Source organism: Tasmannia lanceolata, unplaced genomic scaffold (genome assembly GCF_043159265.1).
Source record: "Tasmannia lanceolata isolate RefF3 unplaced genomic scaffold, GAP_Taslan_0.1 ptg000020l, whole genome shotgun sequence".
Taxonomy (NCBI): domain Eukaryota; kingdom Viridiplantae; phylum Streptophyta; class Magnoliopsida; order Canellales; family Winteraceae; genus Tasmannia; species Tasmannia lanceolata.
This window is the reverse complement of record NW_027518697.1, coordinates 7,804,172-7,826,840: the sequence shown is the minus strand read 5'-3', so window position 1 is coordinate 7,826,840 and position 22,669 is coordinate 7,804,172. Positions and strand designations below refer to the sequence as shown.

At 37.8% G+C, this 22,669-nt stretch overlaps 1 protein-coding gene across 16 annotated transcripts in view; it reads right to left on the bottom strand.

Moving 5' to 3' along the window:
• Nucleotides 1-4,214: 4,214 nt before the first annotated feature.
• The window catches only part of LOC143854383 (elongation factor 2-like), a 53,539-nt gene continuing 35,084 nt past the window's right edge, over nucleotides 4,215-22,669 (bottom strand). For 4 of the 16 annotated variants that reach the window (XM_077364318.1, XM_077364323.1, XM_077364330.1 and 1 more), the window contains 4 exons: nucleotides 9,153-9,255; nucleotides 6,416-6,612; nucleotides 5,696-5,874; nucleotides 4,215-4,532 (listed from right to left, as the gene is read on the bottom strand). Coding sequence is in view for 10 of the 16 variants with exons in the window: in XM_077364323.1 (XP_077220438.1) it covers nucleotides 6,449-6,612; nucleotides 9,153-9,255 (267 nt within the window). In the remaining 6 variants the exon portion in view is untranslated. Of the gene's footprint in view, nucleotides 4,533-5,695; nucleotides 5,875-6,173; nucleotides 6,613-7,848; nucleotides 7,937-9,152; nucleotides 9,256-12,766; nucleotides 13,093-14,825; nucleotides 15,095-22,123; nucleotides 22,305-22,669 lie in introns of those variants that run through there. The other 12 variants (XM_077364319.1, XM_077364328.1, XM_077364314.1 and 9 more) reach the window with 8 other exon arrangements.

The following is a 22,669-nucleotide window of genomic DNA, read 5'->3' as shown; positions in this document are numbered from 1 at the left end:
CTGTTATTTAGATACTTTCGTTCCTTAAATTTGTACTTCCAATTTTAACTCCTTATATTTTAGGAAATGATATTTTCAGCCCCCTTATAAAGTTAAGTGGGCAACTTTAACGCTTTTTGACGTCAGATCACGTTAGCAGGGGGGCCGAATGCATATTGCAGGGGGTGAAAATAACATCGCCCTGTATTTTCCTGCTATTTAGATACTTTTCGGGGAGATGATCTTTTCGCCCCCGCTATAGGATTATGCACCCTCCAGTCAACGTGAATTAGGGGCAGACTCATAATGCTTTTTGACGTCAAATCAGGTTAACTGAGGGGCGCATAATCCTACACTGTGGGTGAAAAAATCTTCGCTCAACTTTTCGTTCCTTAGATTTGTACTTTTAAATTTACTCCTTACTTTCTTTTTTATTTTTTAGAGACTCAGCCTAGTTGCATTGCATGGCATTCTGTTGTTCGGAAAAAACGGAAGAACAGAAAACCACGGGAAATGACGTGGCGAAAAAGGGTGATATTTTTTCGGCCTTTTCCGTCGCAAATATTGCAACCGATCAAAGCCAAAGGCAATGTTTGGTTAGCCTTAAATTATTTATTAATAATATGAGGAATGATAGAATGAAGGGCGCCTAGGAGTGTAAACGAGCCAAGCTTGGCCAGGCTCAGCTCGTTAAGCTCACAAGTGAGGCTCGGCTCGGGCTCGGGCTCGAACTAGGCTCGGATAGGCTCGCGAGCCTTACCGAGCTCGGGTTATATTATGTTTACACCCCTCATCTTCCCTGGCCAGCCCTACTAGTGTAATTTGACTACTTTTTTTACACTATGGGGGGTGGTCCTAGTAACAAATGGGGTTCCAAAAATGAAGTGACATATTTTGCCCCCCCTTTCACTCCATGGACAACCCTTTTAATGTATATATCAATATATAATATATATATTTAAATATATTAAATTTTTAACGAGCCTTAACGAGCCGAGCCGAGCCTGGCCTAACTCGGGCTCGGCTCGGCTCGTTAAGGATTCGAGCCAAGCTTTTTTCGAGCCGAGCTCGAGCTCGAGCGAGCTTCCTAGCCCGAGCCAAAATTGACACCCTTAAGGGCGCCCTTACGAAAATCAGCTCCAAGGGCGCCCCAATTGGTTGATTTAAGCAAAAGTCTGTGTAAGCATTTGTTCAAAAGAGAGCTTTGTCATGGAAATTGAAACTCCAAGATGCACCCCCAAAACAAGAAATCTTCTACATCTTCTCTCTGTCATGAAAATTGAAATAAGAGCTCTTTTCAGCTGGGGGAATCAACAAAGGTGCTGTGATTTACCCATTCATTTTGCAGCTTCAAGGTCTAAACCAAAATCTACCTGGAAAATTAGATTTCCTTGAAAGGTGGGAGAATGAAAAGAGAAAAATGGGGATGCGTATGTGACACAATGCAAGCCCAAGGGCGGCCCATGGGTGAGATTTGCCAAAATCAGTTAACTGGTTGGAGGTCCACCTGCCGTACAAGTTAACATGGGCATTTTTTAGAGGCTACTGATATTTGCACTAACATGTTTTGTTAATTGTACTAACTCACTTTGTCTTTTGCTATTAGTATTTAATTGGCCATCAATTGTTAACACAATTTCAAAAAATGCTCTCAGAAGCAAATTAAGAAAGAAAAGCCACGGTGAGTTAGTGCAAATTATAATAACATGTTAGTGAAATTTTAACTAATCTCCATATTCTTTATTCATATCTATTCTATTTTTATTTTATTTTTCATATCTTTCTTCTCTGCATATGCAATTAGAGCAATATACTTGGGTGATTCAAATCTCTTAGATATCATCGATTGTGTAGAGATTGGTGGTGCCTGTCAGGGCTTTGGGTTGGAAGATAAGGGAGGGGTAACTTGGGAGATGGTGATTGGTGGAGAGTATTAGGTTTGTGAGATTTTCTAGATCAGTGGGATTGTTTTATTCTGATTTGGATTTGAGGTGATCAATTGATCATACATTTGAGAGTTCGTTCTTTTTGGGAAATGATATCAGCACAACCATGTTTTAATAATTGTACTAACTCATCTAAAGACCTGACAAAGTTATTATAGTTACCACAATTAAAAACGAAAAGACAAGCTGGGTTTGTGCAATTATTAAGACATGGATGTGCAGAAATTATTTTCCTTTTTTTTTCTTTTTTTTTTCTTTGGATTAATAGACCACCCAACCAATGAGTTTGGTTCAACTTAGGGCCGGGTCAATCTAATCAACCCAATTTCTGCACAGGTAGGCTTAACATTTGCTCGAGTAGGGATATTTAGGATTTTTTTTTTTTGGATTGGTAAGCTGGGGTTAGGCAGGACCTCCCGACCAGATATATTAATATAAAAAAGAGAATTTTCAAAAAGGATGCATGCAGTAGCCCACAAACCACGTGCATCAGGTAAGTCCGGGTGGGATTCGAACACTCGTCTCCGGGAGCAACCCGTGACTTTATGCCGAAGAGCCAACACCCGTTTGGGCAAGGGTTATTAGGATTGGAAAAAACCAACCCAATTTGGTGTGCAACTTGGATCGTGCACAACCCGATCAACTCGATTTCGGCTAGGTTGGATTGGCATTCCCTCGGGTTGGGTTGTGCTAGGGTTGGAAAAAGCAAACCCAATTTGATTTTTGGTTGGGTTAGGGCAAATTGGGCAAGGGTTATTTACGATTGGAAAAAACCAACCCAATTTGGTGTGCAACTTGGATCGGGCACAACCTGATCAACTCGATTTCGGCTAGGTTGGATTGGCATTCCCTCGGGTTGGGTTGTGCTATGGTTGGAGAAAGCAAACCCAATTTGATTTTTGGTTGGGTTAGGGCAAATTGGGCAAGGGTTATTTACGATTGGAAAAAACCAACCCAATTTGGTGTGCAACTTGGATCGGGCACAACCTGATCAACTCGATTTCGGCTAGGTTGGATTGGCATTCCCTCGGGTTGGGTTGTGCTATGGTTGGAAAAAGCAAACCCAATTTGATTTTTGGTTGGGTTAGGGCAAATTGGGCAAGGGTTATTTAGGATTGGAAAAAACCAACCCAATTTGGTGTGCAACTTGGATCGTGCACAACCCGATCAACTCGATTTCGGCTAGGCTGGATTGGCATTCCCTCGGGTTGGGTTGTGCTAGGGTTGGAAAAAGTAAACCCAATTTGATTTTTGGTTGGGTTAGGGCAAATTGGGTAAAGTAAACCCAATTTGATTTTTGGTTGGGTTAGGGCAAATTGGGTAAGGGTTATTTAGGATTGGAAAAAACCAACCCAATTTGGTGTCCAACTTGGATCGGGCACAACCCGATCAACTCGATTTCTGCTAGGTTGGATTGGCATTCCCTCGGGTCGGGTTGTGCTAGGATTGGAGAAAGCAAACCCAATTTGATTTTTGGTTGGGTCGGGGCAAATTGACACGAGCCAAACCTGGCCCTGTCCCTCTCACTTTATCACAAGATTCAAAATCTTAGCCTATATTTTTTCTGTTTTTTTTTTTTTTTTTCTGGGAGTTAATCTGAACTCAACCCGACCTGATTTGGAAAAAAAACGAGTTCACCGGGCTGGGTCATGGTTGAGAGATATAGAGGCAGGTTGGGTTAGGGTTGACCCTCCTGGACCTGAGGCTCAGGTGAGGTAGAATCTCTACCTCAGGTGGGGCTAGGGTTGGCCTAGACCCGATGTGGGTTACAGACTTAGTTAATTGGTGCCCCTGAATCGGTGCACATGTTTTTCAAAAGGAAAAAATACAAGCTCACGTATCAAAAGTCTATGAGCATTTTATGGAGATGATAATCGGGACATGGCCCTTCTACGTTGGGGCCAAACAAATGAAAGGTTCGGATCTTCGAACAAGATGTGTCCCACCTTTTTTTTTTTTGTTTTGAAAAATACCTGCACACACCATATAAAAACTCTTTCCAACAGCATAATCTTAAATATTTTCCTATGAAGATAGACAAGAGACCACATAACATTTGTACTATGGAACTAGGAAATAGCCTCTTCACAAGTAAACAACTTCTTGGAATGTAAGGATTTGTAGAACATCCGTGAGATGAACCACCTGAACTTGATAAATGAACATCATCTAATCAATGACAAATCAAGGGCCTAATATCATCTCATCAAGGGGAGCTCAATGGAAGTTCGCTACACTTAGGATTTCTGTTCATCCGATCATGTACACAAGGCAAAATTGGACCCCCTCTTTTACACACATCTAAAAGTTTCAAAGTTTTTAAAACCCTTATTATAGATTGAAGACAAGATTTGTAACCAATTTTTTCGTACAAGCTTTCCAACATCTAGCTTACATTGCATTCTTGGGCACCCTTTTTTATTTCAATATTTTTCAAATTTGTTAAAATAATAATCAAACTAAAAACATTCAAATCATGTATCATCTTTAACAAAATGGAACCACCGAAACGGAATTGAAAACTAAGGTAGCAAGTAATGCTCACCACAAGAACCATATCCAGATTCAGGAGCTTCTCTTCATTTCCTACTGTCTTCTTCTTCTCTGCTGGAAAATGTGGATCAATTGGATCAGAGAAAAAAGAAAATTCCAGATCAATTAACAAGATCTTTATTTTCTGAGATTTTATATGGTGCCCGGCAGTGAAGTGAAGTGTGGGCGGTACCACCCTTGATATTTGATCCAACAACAGAACACGTTTTCAGAGTCTGCTGTTGAATCAAATATCAAAGGCGGGTACTTTCATCGTACCACCTACACTTGATTTCTCTTACTTTCCTTTCTGCCACAAAATGAAACCAACGATAAAAGATGAAAGGATCAAGAAAGTTGGCTTCTTCATTGCCCTGCAAATGATCTTCTAATGTGAAAAAAAAAAATGTAGAATATCCACAGGGCAAAATAACATACGTGGAGATGTCCAAATTTATGAGTGGCAACACAAGTCCATTTTCACCATTTCAAAAAACACAAGTCCATTTTCACTCAATTTCCACCCCCTTTCCCAGTATTTTAACTCAATTATGTTTGTCTTTTCCAGAATATGACTTCATTTGGCATTGGGAATTTGTTCTATCCGGATTTTTATCCTTAAGCCTTGGCTTTGTCTTATATTACGAATCTTTCTTTTTATGCACATAGACTGGCAATGAAAGACAATATATTCATGGACTTAAGTAGATATGGTCTGCGTATGAATTTAAAAACATGTTTACATCTATGTACGAATGCATGAGTAGCCTACAAGTATATACACCCTCCCTGGCAGATCTTCTCACTCCCTCTTCCACCTCAGTTTTTCCTCTATACTGAAGTCTTGAATGACCTATTTGTAACTGTACATGAATGTCAAAGTTGATCATGCTTTTCCATTGGGATTTAATCCAATTGTGTAACATGAGTAAATGGATAAATACATAAAAGAAAGCAATAGATCTCTAAGGACTTGTTTGATTTGGATTTTGAGAATTGGTTTTGAGTCCAAAACTGATTATTGGACTAAAAATTGCATTTAATTTTGAGTCCAATAATCAATTTTGGACTAAAGTCAATTCTAAAAATCTAAAATAAAAAGGGCCTAAATTACAGCACCAAGAGAACACTTCGACTACATATATACATTTCATTAAGAAAACAAGTAAGCAATCAATTTACCAGGAAGAAAACAAATGGGGCTTAAGTTGGGCGTCAAACAGCAAAAAATTCTTTACCTGATGATGGGAACAATAGCAAGTGTGGATTTCAGATCCATTGAGAATTGAGAACTATATGCAAAAACATCCATCTGTCTGGCTTGCTAGGGGGATACCCAAGGTTGCCTTCTCTTTGCACAAATAGGAAGTCACAGAAGCTATGACCCACCAGTCCTCGGACTTCCTCTTAGCACGGTCTACACACAATCAACCCCCAGCATCATCATGATCATAATCATGGTTTTAAATTTCGATCAAAATCCTAAATTTCGGATTTCGGTCAAGACCGAAACGGAAACTACCTGAAACCGAAATTTTGGCCAGAGTCCAAATTTCGGCAATTTGGGCTGAAACTTACTTTTTTCCAATATTTCGGCCGAATTTCGGCACAAGTTTGAAATTTGTTTTTTCCCGAAATTTTGGTTTCGGCTATGTCTAAAACCAAAACCGAAATTTTAAACCTTGATCATAATTCAATGGTATCATGAAAGCAGGATGGCATCCTAGTAGAAATATGTCTTCACTCTTAACTTGATTTCACATGCTACCTTTATGCAGTATGTCACATGGATTTGGTGCATTTAACAAAAAGTACTAACAGCTTCATGTCGAAGATGGAAAAAAAAAAACAGTGAGCTACTGCCAAAATCATGAACCTAGTTTCATTCATGTGAAATTCTACAGTTGTACTAGTGCAAAATAGATCAACATATATTACTCCTTACAACTTTTATGTACCTTTTCTCAATTCTCTTCCGTTTTGGGCAGGTTTTAGTTTGATGTTGTGACATCTTCAATGCCCATAGACTCAAAATCACCTTCATGATTAGAAGTTGCTAAGTGGCAGCCATTTGAAACCGTGGGAGCCTCTGCCATGCTTGAAGAAGATGGAACACTCTTAACACGTTCTTTGATATATTCCCGCAACATAACTCCTGCAGAAGTTTCAGAGCAATAGAAAATATCAAATGTACTCCTGGAGTATGTATATATCGAATGATACTATGAGAAGCTCGACATGGGTCCACCCACAGGACAGTACTGTGATCCACACCCTTCATTTGGCAGCCCAGTTCATGGAGATTAACACGACTAGAAACTAGTTATTAGATGATCCCAACTACCTGACCAATACCTTGCAAATGGATGGTCAAAAAAAAAGAAGCAAAAGCCCATGTTCAAGTCGGTTCAATGATAACATTTAATTTATTTATTAATTTACTTTCTCAAAAAAATAAAAACATTTAATTTACTTAAAATATGAATTCTTTATAAGACAATACCAGTTACCGTTTCAAGGAGTTCTTTACATCCATGTAGAAGTGAACAGTTATTCAATAATCAACTTCAAAATAGAAAGTGAAAACTGAAAAGTAACAGTTACTAGAAACTTCCTAGTCAAATTCAGGGGAAGCGCGCTTCACACACTCACAGCGGGCCATACGCGTTTTTTCTTAATACACTTCAGAAGCTAAGTTCTTTTCCTAAAAGAGTATTTTCTCTTTTTGATAATACCGAAGGAGCGTATATTTAACAAAAAAGAATATATTTAAGTTTCAAATGAAACTTCTATGGATCTTTTTCCACCCAAAAAAAATAATTAACATTAAATCTACAAGAATAAAGCATGAAAAACTATAAATCCCTAACACTTGTAATTATAATTCACTCGCAAAGCCTTCTCTGGTAATCGTAATCCTTACATTAATCCTTCCTCTCTAACCTATTATAACCTTATTTGACTTTCCTCACAAATCAAGAGAAAAAGGAAAGAAACAGGAATCTTTAATCCTTTTTTCTTTTCTAATGATGAATCTTTTGTCCTTTCTTTCTACTTCTATATTACGTACATCCAAACCGACCCCAGAACTTTTCGCTTCCCGCATTTTTTCTTTCCCAAATCCCTCGCTTCCCACATCCGCTACCCAATCGGGCAACTATGGTGGCTGCAATTTCATTCAAAGAGGAAAAGGAAGACCGAGATGATCATCCGGAAAGTACAAAGAGAAGCTACAAGGAGAACATAAATAAGCTAGCAGAAAACGAAAGAAAACAAGAATCATGGGGGAAGGAAATCAAACATCTCCAACCCCAGCTTCCCCAACCCCTCTCTAGCAAGTCTATGAGACTCACTGTTAGTTATTCAAAAAAAATAAAGTGAAAACCCTTACTCAGCTTCCTTTGGTGAAACCTTAATCTTGGCTATTCTTTCTTTGTTACATTTGTTGAGGCATTGCGAATTTACATAAGCTCCAAAACCTGGAAAGAGAATCACAATCAGACTTACAGCAGCTTCCTAACTTGACTCTGAAGCAAATGTTGACTTAGGGTAGTGTTGTAATTGGATTGGTAGATGGTTTCAAATGCCAATTTTGGTAGGGACTTTGGTCCCCACAAAAGTAGAAGTAGGTCGACCTCAGTCACGGAAGTGCATAGAAATTCTGTTAAAATTATAGAAGTTCGTGGAAGTCCGTGCAAATACAACTCAACTCAACTAAGCCTTTGTCCCAAACTAGTTGGGGTCGGCTAATGAATCCTTTAGAAAAATTTCATGAAGAAGGTGAAAGGATCTACCCGGTTCAAATTGACTAAGTCTAATCCTGACACTAGTTGGGTTCGTGGAAGTCTGTGCAAATGATGAAAATTTAAGATAAACTTTGGGAAATACTAGAATAAGAACAAATAAATACTTAAAAACATCATATAAATAAATAAAAAATCCAAAATGGTTTACTAAGCCTTGAATTTGTTATTTTTTTGAAAATATAAAGTTTTTTTTTCAATATAAAGTATAAAAATAGTTATAATATTATAAAATAAAGGAATGCGAGACTCAAGCGGCTAACTAGCCACTTGAGAATACACGGCTAGTGATAGCTCCAGCGTGGCTTAAGTGTTTGGCAACTTTTTACAATTCCGTTTCGCGAAGAGAAGAAAATATTAATGTTCTTAATAAGGGGTAGTCAGAGCCGGAAACCGATAGTTGCAAACCCGAGGCTTTCATTGATTTGGAGGATTTCAGTGAAGCATTAAACCGAGAACTTTGAAGGAGAGAAGCTTTCACGGGTTTTACAATTTGCCTCACTCCAAGTGTTGGTGACCTAAGTTATAAACCAACCTAGAAGAAGATGGATATCAAAAACAAGGTTTTTATCTTGCTAAGGGCAGTTAAAGGCTTCCATTCATGCTATTGACAACAACTTTGGAGTCTGATCATTCTAGATATTTGCTCTAGAGAGATGGGGGATTTCCTTCTTGATGGCCTGCAATTCTAACAAGTGGAAGGCACTCAGTTGAGTGTTACTAGTCACACAAGCATTTTTCCCCCAACTATTTTTACTAGAAAGAATCTCAAGTTGGTAAAGACAAAAAAGAAATGACATGTCAATAAATGGAAATATAATGCACAAGTATTTTAAATTCAGGTTCACAGAAATAGAGATTTTAACTGAAGTTTCAGGAAAGTAGATCATACCAAGAGCACGGAGGATCTTCACATCAAATTTGTTACCCATACTCTGACAACCAATAACTTTTGCACGTTGAATAGCCATTTGTTTTAAGCTAATCAGCATATCCTGCAAATGTGTTTAATTAACTCTAAGAGGCCTAATAAATTAAACATCATCATACATAGAGAGGAGATGTGTCATGAAATTGTTGAGAGAATAAGTTATGAACCAAACTGAATCCACCATGGAAAAGTAAACTTATTATCAAATTGTAATTCCATTTATATAGTACGAATGCTAGTACCATTTCTAAAACCACGACCATGTATGTTATAGAAAGAATTGCATACAGAATTACTTCCTAGAACACACACATATATAAATTAGGCTTAACCCTTCTTTTTTCAAGAATGTGAAAATAAAATAAAATATAATAAAAGAAATCATATCAATGCCAAGGCAACAAAATTATATTTGCACAAAAAAATAAAAAATAATAAGCCCAAAGTACATAGAAGATGGATATATATCAAATGCTAGCATGCAACCTACATGCCCCACCTCACATCCAACCAGAGCATATAAATAAAAAAAGCAGCAATAGATTAACAAAATACATATTTTTCAAGAAACTAGAGTTAGAATTGATTTTGCATTTGATGATTAAAAGATATTATGCGGGAGAAGTAGAAGATCAAAATAAATGTCGACTGCACCAGCTGGCAAGTATCATCCTGGAATTGGTTGCAGACTATGCACACGATTTGTGGGCTTGGCCAACGAGCACTTGATGATGGGGAACCGACCACAGGCTGCAACACATGTCCAATGAGCTCAATCGAGAGATGCTGACAGTAAAACCAATCTTGGGTTTGTCCCACGTGGTCGATCCCAATGCAGAACCTACCACAGGCAATACCACATGTCTCACGGGCTTGCATCTAAGAGGCTTCTTGCAAAGGCAACTAAATGCAGTGTGTCCTACATGGCCAAACCCAATGTAGCACCAACTGCGGGTTGTGCCATCTTGCTAGCCCCAATGGCTACACTACATGTCCCGTGAACAGCATCCAATACCACATGTCTCACGGGCTTGCATCTAAGAGGCTTCTTGCAAAGGCAACTAAATGCAGTGTGTCCTACAAGGCCAAACCCAATGTAGCACCAACTGCGGGTTGTGCCATCTTTCCAGCCCCAATGGCTACACTACATGTCCCGTGAACAGCATCCAAAACCAACAATTTTCACTCCTAGGAGGGCCCCAAAACATATCGACCCGTTTCCCCACTAAACAAGCCGTTACAAGGTCTTTTCAATTGAATAAAACCTATATACACCTTAGATTAAGGGTTGTGAGAGTTAAAAAAGGGATAAATTTTCCATGTGTCTCCCTCCTCTAGACACATGACAACACCTAATAAGCCTTAGGTAGTTGTGTAATCAATAACCACCCCCTCCCCACGCTACCCCAAAAGAAAAATGTGGCTCATTGCTTATAGAAGCAGTAGAACCTCAGTTGACTTGCAATACACACTATCAGAGAAATTAAAGAGGGAAGAGAGATGACATGAAAATCCACTAAGAATATGAGATTAATAATTGATTAAGGGAAGGAATACCCAATGTTCACTTTTCACAAAACTTGGTCAAAAGAAGAACAAGAATTAAAAGCAGCGCACAATAATGGAGGTGCTCTAGTTAATCTTTATTAATTTTCCTCCCCTGTTTAAGCTCCTTATGAGCACTCTCTCCCTCAATAAATCCAGTCCATGACAGCCTTTGTTATCTCTTTAGGTAGGAAAACTCTGAATCAAATCTAAATGGCTTTAGAGAACCTTGTCCATAAGAGAAGTCAAGTGCCGAACCTTTGTTATAGATCAAATTCCCTAAAACCCTGGCAGTTCAATTTTCACGTTATATCAACATTTTTTTGAAAGGTGAATTTTATCGAAAAGCAAAACTAAAACCCTTGACCAAGGTGGTCCAAGGCAACAAATGAAGGCCAAAAAGAATCTTCACTCCCAACCCAATCTCGTTTAACATCTTGGATGCATTATAAACATGATGAATTGATAAAATTCCATAACTTGATGACAAGGTCTTGTGAATCTCTTTCCGACAAACATCTTAGCAACTCCGGAGGTCCAATAAAGAACTCACCCTATGAGAACCCACTTTCTCACATGGGATCCTAAAAAGGGCTAGCCTTTTCGTGAACAGATGTGATACTTTTCACACTTGCATTTTAGAAAAAATGGATTGATCATCTTTAGACTTCTTTTTTTTTTTTTTTTTTTTAAATGGTAAAAATGATTGATCATCTTTAGACTATTAGCTTACAATTCTACTGGTACCTTCCAAGGAGCAATGAAAGCTTCACGTTCCTCTTTGCTACATGAGCTGACTCTTCGCATTAAAAAGGCAATTGATATCATAAAGGTTTCATTTGTAAAAATTTCTCATATGTAGAAAGCATGCACTCTAAAATGTCTTATGGGTATTTCACCTTCTCCTGTATAGTGGAATTGGTTTCAATTTGTAAATATTTCTTCCTCCTGAGAAATCTAGAATAGTTAATAAAATCACTCTTACCATTCAAAAGAAAAATCTAGAATAGTTTGATCTCCTCCACGTGTGGATATCGAGATCTAGATGGATCCCTATCTCTTTAAACTAGTTACGAAGGAGGTCTTCTTGAATGCAGTAGCAATGACACGTTTATACAATCAATACTCGAAGGTTTTTTTTAGGAAAGTCCTAAAGGTAAGTTAACCCTTACCTAAATCATCTATTCCAGCAAGCGGAGCTGGGTTACTACTGACTCTGTGGTATAGATAATAGAAAGACTTGGTGTGACTTTCCATGGCTCTTCATAGGGAGGTGGTGTTACTCGCCCACTAGAGGGATCAAAGACTATTGATGGGATGCGAAGCTCTTTTTGGGGTAGATTTCTGCGATACATTGCCTAATTGGAAGGGTTTGTCTAATAGTTGAAGGTGATACTCTCAACACCAACCAATGAACCTCGCAAGGTGCGGATTTTCATTCATGCCTTGTTAGATCATTCGATGAAACTGTTGACATCCATGAGTCTGAACTGAACTTCAATTCCTCAAAAGTACAATGGGAAGCCATCCCCATCTCAAGGTTGGAGGTGAATCCCTCGTTAAAAGGGCTCACCAAATAAAATCTAGACAAGTTTCTTGAAAACAAAGGAAAATCCCTCGTTAAAAGGGCTCACCAAATAAAATCTAGACAAGTTTCTTGAAAACAAAGCAAAAAATTGAAGCCATCCCCATCTCAAGGTTGGAGTCGAATACCTCCGTATAAGGGAGCACCAAATAAAACCTATACAAATAACAAGTTTCTTGAAAACAAAGCAAAAACTCATTTCTTAATGAATAGAAACATGTTGATGAATTGTTCTCCATGAAGAAATAAAATGGATGTCTTTTAAAAAATATTCATTTATCTAAAAAAAAGGAAATAAAATCGCTATAAATTCCAGACTACTTTTAGATTAAATGACATGAATATCTACAACAACATAATATCATCTTAAGAGTATTTTTCAGGCCAGAAACACTGAGCATGTGTGTACGTAAGATGTAAGAGCAAAAAGAAAGTTTCTACTTACTAGCTCAGAATGGGAGAGGGATGAGAGCCAGGCCATATATTCTGGGCAAGAATTTTTGGCATCTATGTCGTCTTCATCTGATAAAGACATATCGATTTATTGATTCCGAGAGAGAGAGAGAGAGAGAGAGAGAGAGATGAGATTTCTTCCTTTTGATGGATGGATCTGATTTCGTGTTCCTGTGCGAGCGTATCTATAGATTAAAGGATGTTTGATTCCTATAGAGAGATGAGCTTTCTTCACTCACATGCTGACCACAATCAATTGGAGCCACCATGTACAAACTCTCATAAAAGTTTCCAAAGAAAGAAGCACCTTGTATACACCTATAGAATTACAACAATCACTTAGAAAATACCAAAGAATTGCACAAGATGCACTAAGCATGAAAGTTGACTACAACTTATAACGATGAATTTCTTTAAATTGCTTCACTTTCCATTGTTTCATTGTTTCAATTCATCATCAAGCAATGATCCAATTCCAAAGCCAAACTCAATCAATCTATTAAAATCACAATGAAGCTATCAGATTTCCCTGCTCTTTTTCTGAAAAGATTGTTATAGTCTCGTTTCAAGGCTGAACTCAATCTGTTCATCTCAGTGTTTAAAAACATGTACAAGAACAATTAGCAAGGTGTAACAAGCCTTGAATTATATGTTTTGTTCAATGTAGAAACTCTTTACCTTGGACATCAAAGCAAAAAGACAATTTGATTGTCAATTATTAGCTCCTACTAACCTGTAAATATAATATAATTTTTTTTTATAATCACTCGTTTCAAACTGAATTATAAGTACCAATCAAGATGAATTTTGAGGTTATTTTCACAGGATAAACAGAGTTAATTTATTATTCCCTGCCTTTTGGAGGTTACAAAGCATGTCCATGTATTCATTCATCCATTTATTCATGATAATGTCCTGCACAAAAAGGTACTTTATAATTTATTGTGGTTTATTCAATGAACTTATGCAATTGTAAGAAACAATGAGTTACTTTGCCCACTCTCATGATATACGTGCTTATTCTATCATTTTCTCAAGTTTCATATAACATTTCCATCATGTACATGCATTTTCATAAATTTTCATGATTTTACAAGAAGTCTACCGAGATCTATGATGACCAAAACCGATATGTTTCTCTTCCGTAGAGACCAACATGCATACCAAACTGACATTTAAAACCTTGAATACACATAAGAATAAGGTACATAAGCACTAAACGCTCATCACTGCTGAAAATGTCGACACTAAAAAGCCCAAAACAACACACGTTTGGATCAGATTTAATCTGGAATCAGTTAGCAAATTTTGGTATGTCCTGTACAGAGTTGAGGGTATACAACCCAGAAAATCCATGCAGAATTGGGGTTTTGCACCTTAGAATAATTATGAGTAAGAATCTTCCTCGTGCAGAAATCCAACATAAAGTATCCATGTAGGACCGAATCAATCTGAATACAAAGATTGATTACGTGTGTACGTTTAAACTTTAAACAAATCATAAATCCTAGATTTTAAGCCTAGGCAGCATATAGAAAATCATAAACATGGTTTCATTCAGTTTTAGAAGCTTATCTTATAGACAAACAATAATTTGAAAATAGAAACCGTTTTCAATACATTCCAAATTCTGTTATAGAGGCCATGCAAAACGATCTCGTGGCTTCATCCAGTGATTTGAACGCCATCTAAAAAGTACTGTTCAATCCTCTGTATATCATAGCACTACGAAAAAAAACCTAAATAAATTCGCCCAAAAGGGACTGGAAAAAACGTCCAAAAGCAGATAATCATGCTGCTGCTAGATTGCTCATGTTACCTGAAGACTGTTAAGATATGAAAAAAGATATAAAAAAAAACATTACGTCAAACCAAGAAAACAAGGAGAGCACGTTGCGTTGAGAGGGATTCAAAGAAACGTGATTTGGGTCGAAACGAAGAAAACCCACAAATTTCAGCTAAATAAAAATTTGAAAAACCAACAAAACCCCATCGAGACATGGATTGCATAAGCCCAATAAACCCTTTTCGAAAGAATGGGCAAAATGTACCTTTGAGCACTGCAATCGAGAGAATGAAGGAAGTTGAAAGGCCTTTGTGAGAGAGGACGTCGGATTCGTCGTCGGCCTTTTGATTGAGAAGGAGTCCGGAAGAAGTTTTACCTTTCAAGTAGAGTTTCTAACTTTCTATTTATAAGGGAATCAATTTCTAGCCATTGTGTGTTTGGTTGCGTTTGGAGCCGAAATGGTTTTTGCTCCGTTCACTTGTCGGGAATGGAAGGAGATTGACGTAGTAAAATGGAAAGGAAAGGAAAAGGAGCCTGATAAAAAACCTGTCAGATAGGTATTTTGTTGCTAAAAAACCTGACAGAAACTAACAGAAAATACAAAAAGATGTGTTCAGTAGCACGGAAACTTAAAAGAAACCTGTTGGATATCATGTAAAACATAAATTGTGAGTCCTAACATGCAAACTGGGGTCCACATAGGGCCTACGCCACAAATGTGACCAAAACAAATGGGTCCAACATAAGGTTTACAATCTACCATTCAAAATAAGAAAACTACTAGATAAATTGAAAGTAGAAAGCATAACCTAAGAATCTATATAAATTGATAAAGACAAGAGACTTCAAAGAAAAAGGACTGACTAATTTAATTGACATAAATCATGACTGTAAAACACACATATCCATGGAAAACTATCAATATGTTACAATTCTTAATTGGGCATATTAGAAAGGAGATATAAAAAAACAAAACCAATGCACCTATTGATTGTGTAAATATCAGAAAATATACATCACTAACACTGCCAACTTATTCTGTCTGGATACCTTGCGAAAGAACCAAGAGAATACGTCAAATATATATCCCGAGAAACATTGAATTGGAAGCAACAATTTATCACCAACAAATTTGATTTCGCGATTATCTATTCGATGAGTAAAAACAGTACAGGACAGTTGCATAAGCAGTTAAAAATCATGTCTTCATTCATAATTGGTCTTGTATTATACACATCTGCTTACCTGAGTAAGAGACTTCCAAGAATATGAAAAAGTGCATAGAAACCCTAATCTTCAAATCGTAAATACTCTAATATACAATTCCTAAAATCTGTAAAATGAAGAAGAGAAATATGGAAAAAAAAATTGGACAGAAAAACTAATCTAGAAACCCTAATCTAAAATCCCTTAAATATGTAAAAATGAAGAGGAGGAGGAGGAGATCACGGTGCCAGGCAGAGAGAGAGAGAGAGAGGGGGGTTCCTACTGCGAGCCGGCGAGCCGCGTGGAGGAGGTGGGAGGCACCAGTGAGGCGCGTGGAGGAGCTGGGAGAGGGTTAGAAAGGAAAACAAGTGAACACTAAATTATGCTCTGTTTGGTTGCCGGGTTTTTTTTGTTCCTGGGAGTTTTGTGGGAGAGTAAGTTAAATTTTGGTCCCATCCCATGTTTGGTTGCCTTTTAGCACTAGGTTTATTTTAATCCCACTCTTGTAATGATTACTTGTGGGGTGAATTTTTTAATCCCACTTTTGTAATGATTGCCTTTTCATCCCATCCCAAGATAACCCCAGGAACAAAAATAAACTCAGGAACCAAAAATAAGCTTGAGAAGAATTTTTTTCTACCCAACAGTTCAAGCAACCAAACAAAGGTTTTTTTTTCCCCACCATATCGCCCAGGGTATTTTTTTCTACTACATAACCAAACATGGGATTTTTATTTTACCAGGATACTTCTAGGACTTCTTTTTTTTTCCCAGTTTAGGGTTTCGTGCGGGGTTATTTTGGTTCCTGGTATTATTTTGGGCCCAGCAACCATACGTGGGTTTCCTGCATAAATTCCACAAAAGTCCCAAGAACCAAAAAAATTCCGGCAACCAAACGGAGACTCTGGGCATTGGAAATCTAGACCGGCTCTGAGAATTACTTGTGCGGTTTGCCCTAAATAAAGATGGATCTCTCTTTTTTCGCCTTGTTATAATAGTAGCATGATGAGATGGTGTGATGTTCCCTTTTTCAGGCAATGTGATAAAAAAGGGGTTATTACAGATGGACAACTGCCTGGTTAAGGCCCCCACCCTAATGCATGGGCCTGGTTAGAGATAGTGGGCCCGATATAAATTGTAGGCCCCATCTCAACAAAAAAAAGAGGGTGTAAACCGGTGGCGCCATCCTACCAATAACATGAGATTTAAAATCGTGGGCCCCACCCTAATGCATGGGTTTGGATGGAGATGGTAGGGCCGCCACATCAAAACGTGTACGTGCTGTGCAAAATTGTGGCCCCACATATGGTAGGCATGATTATAAATTATTGGACCCACTCATAATCACATGAGGTTGTAAACTGTAAAATAGTCTGCCCAATCATGTGGTAAGTTGCATAGATTAGCAAATGAGCGAAATTACGTAGGACAGTTAGTATTCAATCCGCCTTCTGTCCTTCTTCCATCCCGCATAAAAACGACTTGGATCTATTCAAGAGCCCTTCTTTAGCCCTCACATAAAGAGGGCCCAGGCATCTATCATTCCTCCTCAAACAAATATTCAAACATCGTGAATTTGATTGGTCCGAGCTGAAAAAACTAACATTGAACCTCCAAACTAAACAACGTAAATTTTTTATAGCTCATCTGATCTTAGGTAAAGCAGGGACTTAATCAGGGGAGATGAGAATTCCAAAAATTCTTTATGGAATCCACGGATCCAACTGAATGAGACCCAACCAAGTTAAGATTCAAATTGATCACACATAATACATGCATAGGTTGATCTCATCTGAATTGGGTCTGTTGAAAGATCTACAAGTCGGATTGCCCGGAAATTTCCTGTTTGAAAGAAATGAGGGGTGCAAACATGCACCATTGATGTCCATAACATTAGCAGTGCCTGAGTTGCCCATAACAGGCAATTTTAAAAGGTGTTTGTCTTCATTCTATACTTTCTTACGTAGTTTGTAGGAGCTGTTGCAAACAACCAACATCCAATAAAAAAGCACTTCAGAAAATTGAGAGTGCCATTCTCAAAACAAGGGTGCGTACATATCATTTTCCAATATGAGTTACATAATTACATATATAATTATATCATAATCACATATCCAAGGAGGCTACTCCATTTATTTTTCCCTGGTCCTCTTCCCTCCTCAAACAAAAACCCCACTGCAGTGGCATTCATTAAGAATAGACACGAGTATGACAACTTCATCTCCAAAGGTTTGTCTTTAGATTTTTTCAAATGGTGCTCTAAATATCAGAACATGAACATAGATAAAGGGCAAAACAGCGAACTGGTTAAAATAATCAGACTTGGGTTAGAACTCACCCAAGAAAAGCCGAGTGAATTCTGGCGACTCACTCAACAAGCTTTCTTTATTTTCAAAAACAAGGAGAATAAATAATCAACCAGTAAAAATGCAGCTCATCAAATTGAAGAGAATTTTCTTTCAAATTTCCAGTTATGTGAAAGTTGACAAAAGAAGCTCCCTCAGATGTTTGACAGGAGAATCAGCTCAATAAGTATTCTAGTAAATAGATGTTAATAAAAGAATATAAATATATCATACTAGAGCTAATCTAACCAACCTTAATATTACAATAATTTTCATAACAATATCATAAAACAAAATGTAGACAATGACTTGACAAATCCAACCATGACCCTACAATTTGGGGACATCATGGTTATCATTTTAGAAACAAAGGCATGTAATTCCTAGTTCAGGAAATGTAGATACAAGATACCTTACCATTGTAACCATATCTTCTTTTTTTTCTTTCTTTGAAATAAAAGAAATATAAAATCAACCTTGCGGAAGATACCTGAACATGTGAATCTTCGAATCATACACGGTCCCAGTCAATGGACATATACAGCAACCAGGACGCTACAATTCCTCTATTTGCCCTGTTCGTACCTCAACTTTCACATGAATGGAGGCTTCTATCCATCTAGATTACTTTCAAAGCAATCACTCCAGCCCAACGGAAGAACCACCGTAACACGCAAGAAAGTTCTACGAAGATCCAAGTTGCATGGAATCAAACTTTTAGCCTTTAACACAACCACCTAGACATGCCAAGTCAGCTGAAGTTTGACTCAGATCAGGATGCAGCTGAGTCAAGCCTCTTGTTCTCATTTTTAAGTATGAATTTTGGCCATTTAGCAGAGCTTTTCAGTGATGGTGGTGGTGAACAACAAAACGGAAGATGATGAAGCCTTTCCAAAAATGAGGATTCATTCTTCAAGAGAGATCTCAACTTCTACTAGTATAGTTTCTGCATTATGGGAGCTTTTCTATCTAGAATAATCACGAGAATGATGGCAACAGATCTTTCTCCTACTCATCAAAGTTATAAGCTTTTGGTAGGAGTCAGTTTGGGAGCCGTACCAATCTTTTCTGTGGACGGTTATGATTCGCACCCCATGAATCAGTAGACCATCATAAAGGCAATGAAATTATCAGCCTTCTATTCATCTACAACTTACTATTGACAAGACCTTCACTTCACAGGTCGTACTCCGACAGTTTTAACACGGAACCGACACTGAGGTTGTGAATCTTCTTCTTCTTCTTCCTCTTCGCTTGACGGCGGATGCGGAAGAACAGTGGAATGTTATGGTCCTGAGAGGGGGCCTGCAAAGGTATGGGACAAGGTGGGACCCAACCAAGTATGAGACAGGTTTAAAGGGCCAGCCTAATGCACTCTGGAGCTTTTGGTGTATTGGTTAGGTACCTAACAAATAGGATCTTTCATTTGGACAAAATCAAAACACCCACGAAAACTCCTTACCAGGTTTTCCATAAAATCATCCGGTCGTCCTAAATACCATCGTGGCCCTTGAATGATGGAAAATTTTTGGTCCTGTCATCAATATCAAACTCTTCGTCGATTGGCCAAATCCGACTCTGGGCCTTTGTGACCCTCTCACTCTTCTCTATCAAGATCAATAGCCTTTTGTTTCTGTTTAATCTATGGGAGATTGAATTTTTCTCCAGTAAGTTCCTCAGAAAGAGATGGATATTTCCAGAGAAAAGTCTCAACTTTAACAGGCACTCCCAATTCGAATCCCCTCTTTGAAACTACTGAAATGGGGATGTAGCCTTCAGTTTCTTGGAATTTTTGGATGATTTCTATTCAACTGTCACTTTAACGTAATTAGATTTGTGTGTAACTAAAAAATGGGTTCTTAATAGATGTGGCCAAGGGACTGTTTTAGCCAGAAAAACAGCAGTTTCTGTTACGTGCCTAATCGGCCGTAACGCAAATAAACAAAATCAAAAGATAGAAGAGGGAGACAGAGGTTGATTCGAATTGGGAGTGCCTGTTAAAGTTGAGACTTTTCTCTGCAAATATCATCTCTTTTTTAGGAACTTCCTGGAGAAAAATTCAATCTCCGATAGATTAAACAGAAACAAAAGGCTATTGATCTTAAATACAAGAATGAAGGTAGTGCCACATAACTACCCCATTAACCCACTTACATAACACTTAACAGGTAACCAACACCCTCTAACAAGACACATATTCAAAAACTAACTCCCACTACCCTCAACCCATACACCATAACTCAAACACATTCCCACAACTAGACAATAATTAGATTACAACTACCCATATGCACCATAGTTATATGCACATAACAGTTTCTTCAGGGTTTTTGACCGACAAAGACATTGTGTTGAACAACATGATTAGTTAGGGTTTGAAAAATTCCCCATAGGGTTCAACATTAGCTTTAAGAATCTTCTCTCTCAAATCAAAAAACGAAATAAAAGTTTCAAATCACAAACTGCAAAATCAAACACAAAAACACCACATCTCAACCAAAAAACCCAACTCATCAAACCAAAAAAAAAACAAATTGAATTAAAGAAGATGGGCCTTCAGAGCGATAAGAAGATCATACCGCGATTAGATCATGAGGCCAGGAAGCGATAGTCAGAGAAAGGAAGAAAAAGAAAGGCCGAGCAGCAGATTTTCAGATTGAAAACTAAGTAAAAATGGCATCACGATCCCTCTATCAGATGAAAAATTGTGCAAAAGTAACTTTGTTTCTCTCCACATGTTGCCACTTCTAGAACCCACTTTTTCCTTTCCCCAACACATCGCTCCCTCTTTCTTTCTCTCATAAGAGAGAAGAAAAATTAGGGTTTTTGTTCTTCAAAGTTATTTATATTTGTTAGGGTTTTAGCTTACAAAAATGACCCTTCAGTAAAAAGGTATTTAACAAAATGCCATGGGTGGATTTCACGGTTGAGATGAATTTTCAAGGTGAATGAATGAATCATACACATACTCATTGATAGGATCATCCAAAGAATGGGCATCACATAGATGATGAACTATGGCCAAGAGATCACTGGGTATTTTTCCAACCCTTCTATGAGTGGTTCAACTTGGGCTGGGCTCAACTCGAACTCGATAGGTTCAACCTTATTTGGCTAGGGTTGGGTTGGCATTCCCTAATTCCTCAAGCTGAATTGGGTTAGGGACCGTTTGGATACACAGATTTTAGAATCCAAGTTTTGGTTTAAAAACAATGTAAAAGAGGGTTACTACGCACAATTTCAAAGGAATCCTATCATTTACAAGGTAATCAAAGCATACTTCCGTGCAAAGGATAACTTTACAAAACATAAGTTGGTTACTACGCACTAGAGTTCCATGACGAAGTATTAAATGAAATGCCCATCAAAAAAAAAATTTCAATTAAGTAACTTTCAAAGTCTCCTACACTTGACAAAGACTAGGTCAAATCCTCTGATTGCCACCTAGATGTCCACGTTGAGAAGACATGGCACTTACTAGGCCACCACAACAATAGATTTACAAAAACAAATAAAAAAAGGCTAGCACTCATTAAGCATCATTTAATTGCAAAACACATAGTTTAAAATGCAAAAAAAAAAATAAGAACTCCACACGCCTATGCATTAAGTTCCTAAACTTTCAAACTTCGTCCTCTCAACTGTTCCCAAAAATCAATCTTCTTTTTTTAGTGCAATCATCTTTGGAGCGACCCCAAAAGATGAGATCCTCCCCCCAGCGCAAGAGAATTCAGTATAAGCAGAGAAAATGACAGAGTATTTCGCAAACACCCCCAGCATATATAAATATATATATATATATATATATATATATATATGCCATCTAATGAATGAAACTAAAATCTATAAGCAGATTAATAAAGAATATCTACGCATAAGCACCCTAATCATTGTTCAAAACAGAAATTATCTAAACTAATTAACAGACTAAAGATTGTCCAAACAGAAAACCGGGACTCTGCCCACAAACGAGCTCAGTAACAAAACCTCAGATATGGGGGAAAAAACTTACGGTATTAATCATCAGTTCATATGTCTCCTGAAATGCAGACACAGGTCAGAGCTTGTCTTCGAACTCAGACAGGGGAGTCATCTGCAACTTGAGCCCCTTCCTCTTTCGTATCTCAGCCACAAGCTGCCCAGCCTTCTTTTGATGCCCATTGGAATCCAGCCTCAACTGAGTCCTTGATTTCACTTAAGTACTGCACTCCTTTACACATATCACCTTCCACTGTGTTCTGGTCTAGGAGCCAAAAGAGATTTTGGAAGGGTGGGATGTATATAAGAAGAAAGTAAAGAGCTAGAGAAGCCAGAGGTTTATGTAAGATATAGAATATCTCTAGTAACACACAGTTTTCTCTATCAACGTGAATTGGATGTCAGTTTAATTCAAAGAGTACGAAAGTTCTCAAAGTTTATCTCTTTTGTTTTCTTCCTACTGTCTTATTTAGTTGATTTTTCTCTATACGCTCTTACTGTGTCTCTGAAACAACCCCTTGAAAATCATGTCCCTTAATTTCGAGCTGAACAGCAAGCTTCATGTACCCCTGTTCGTCAA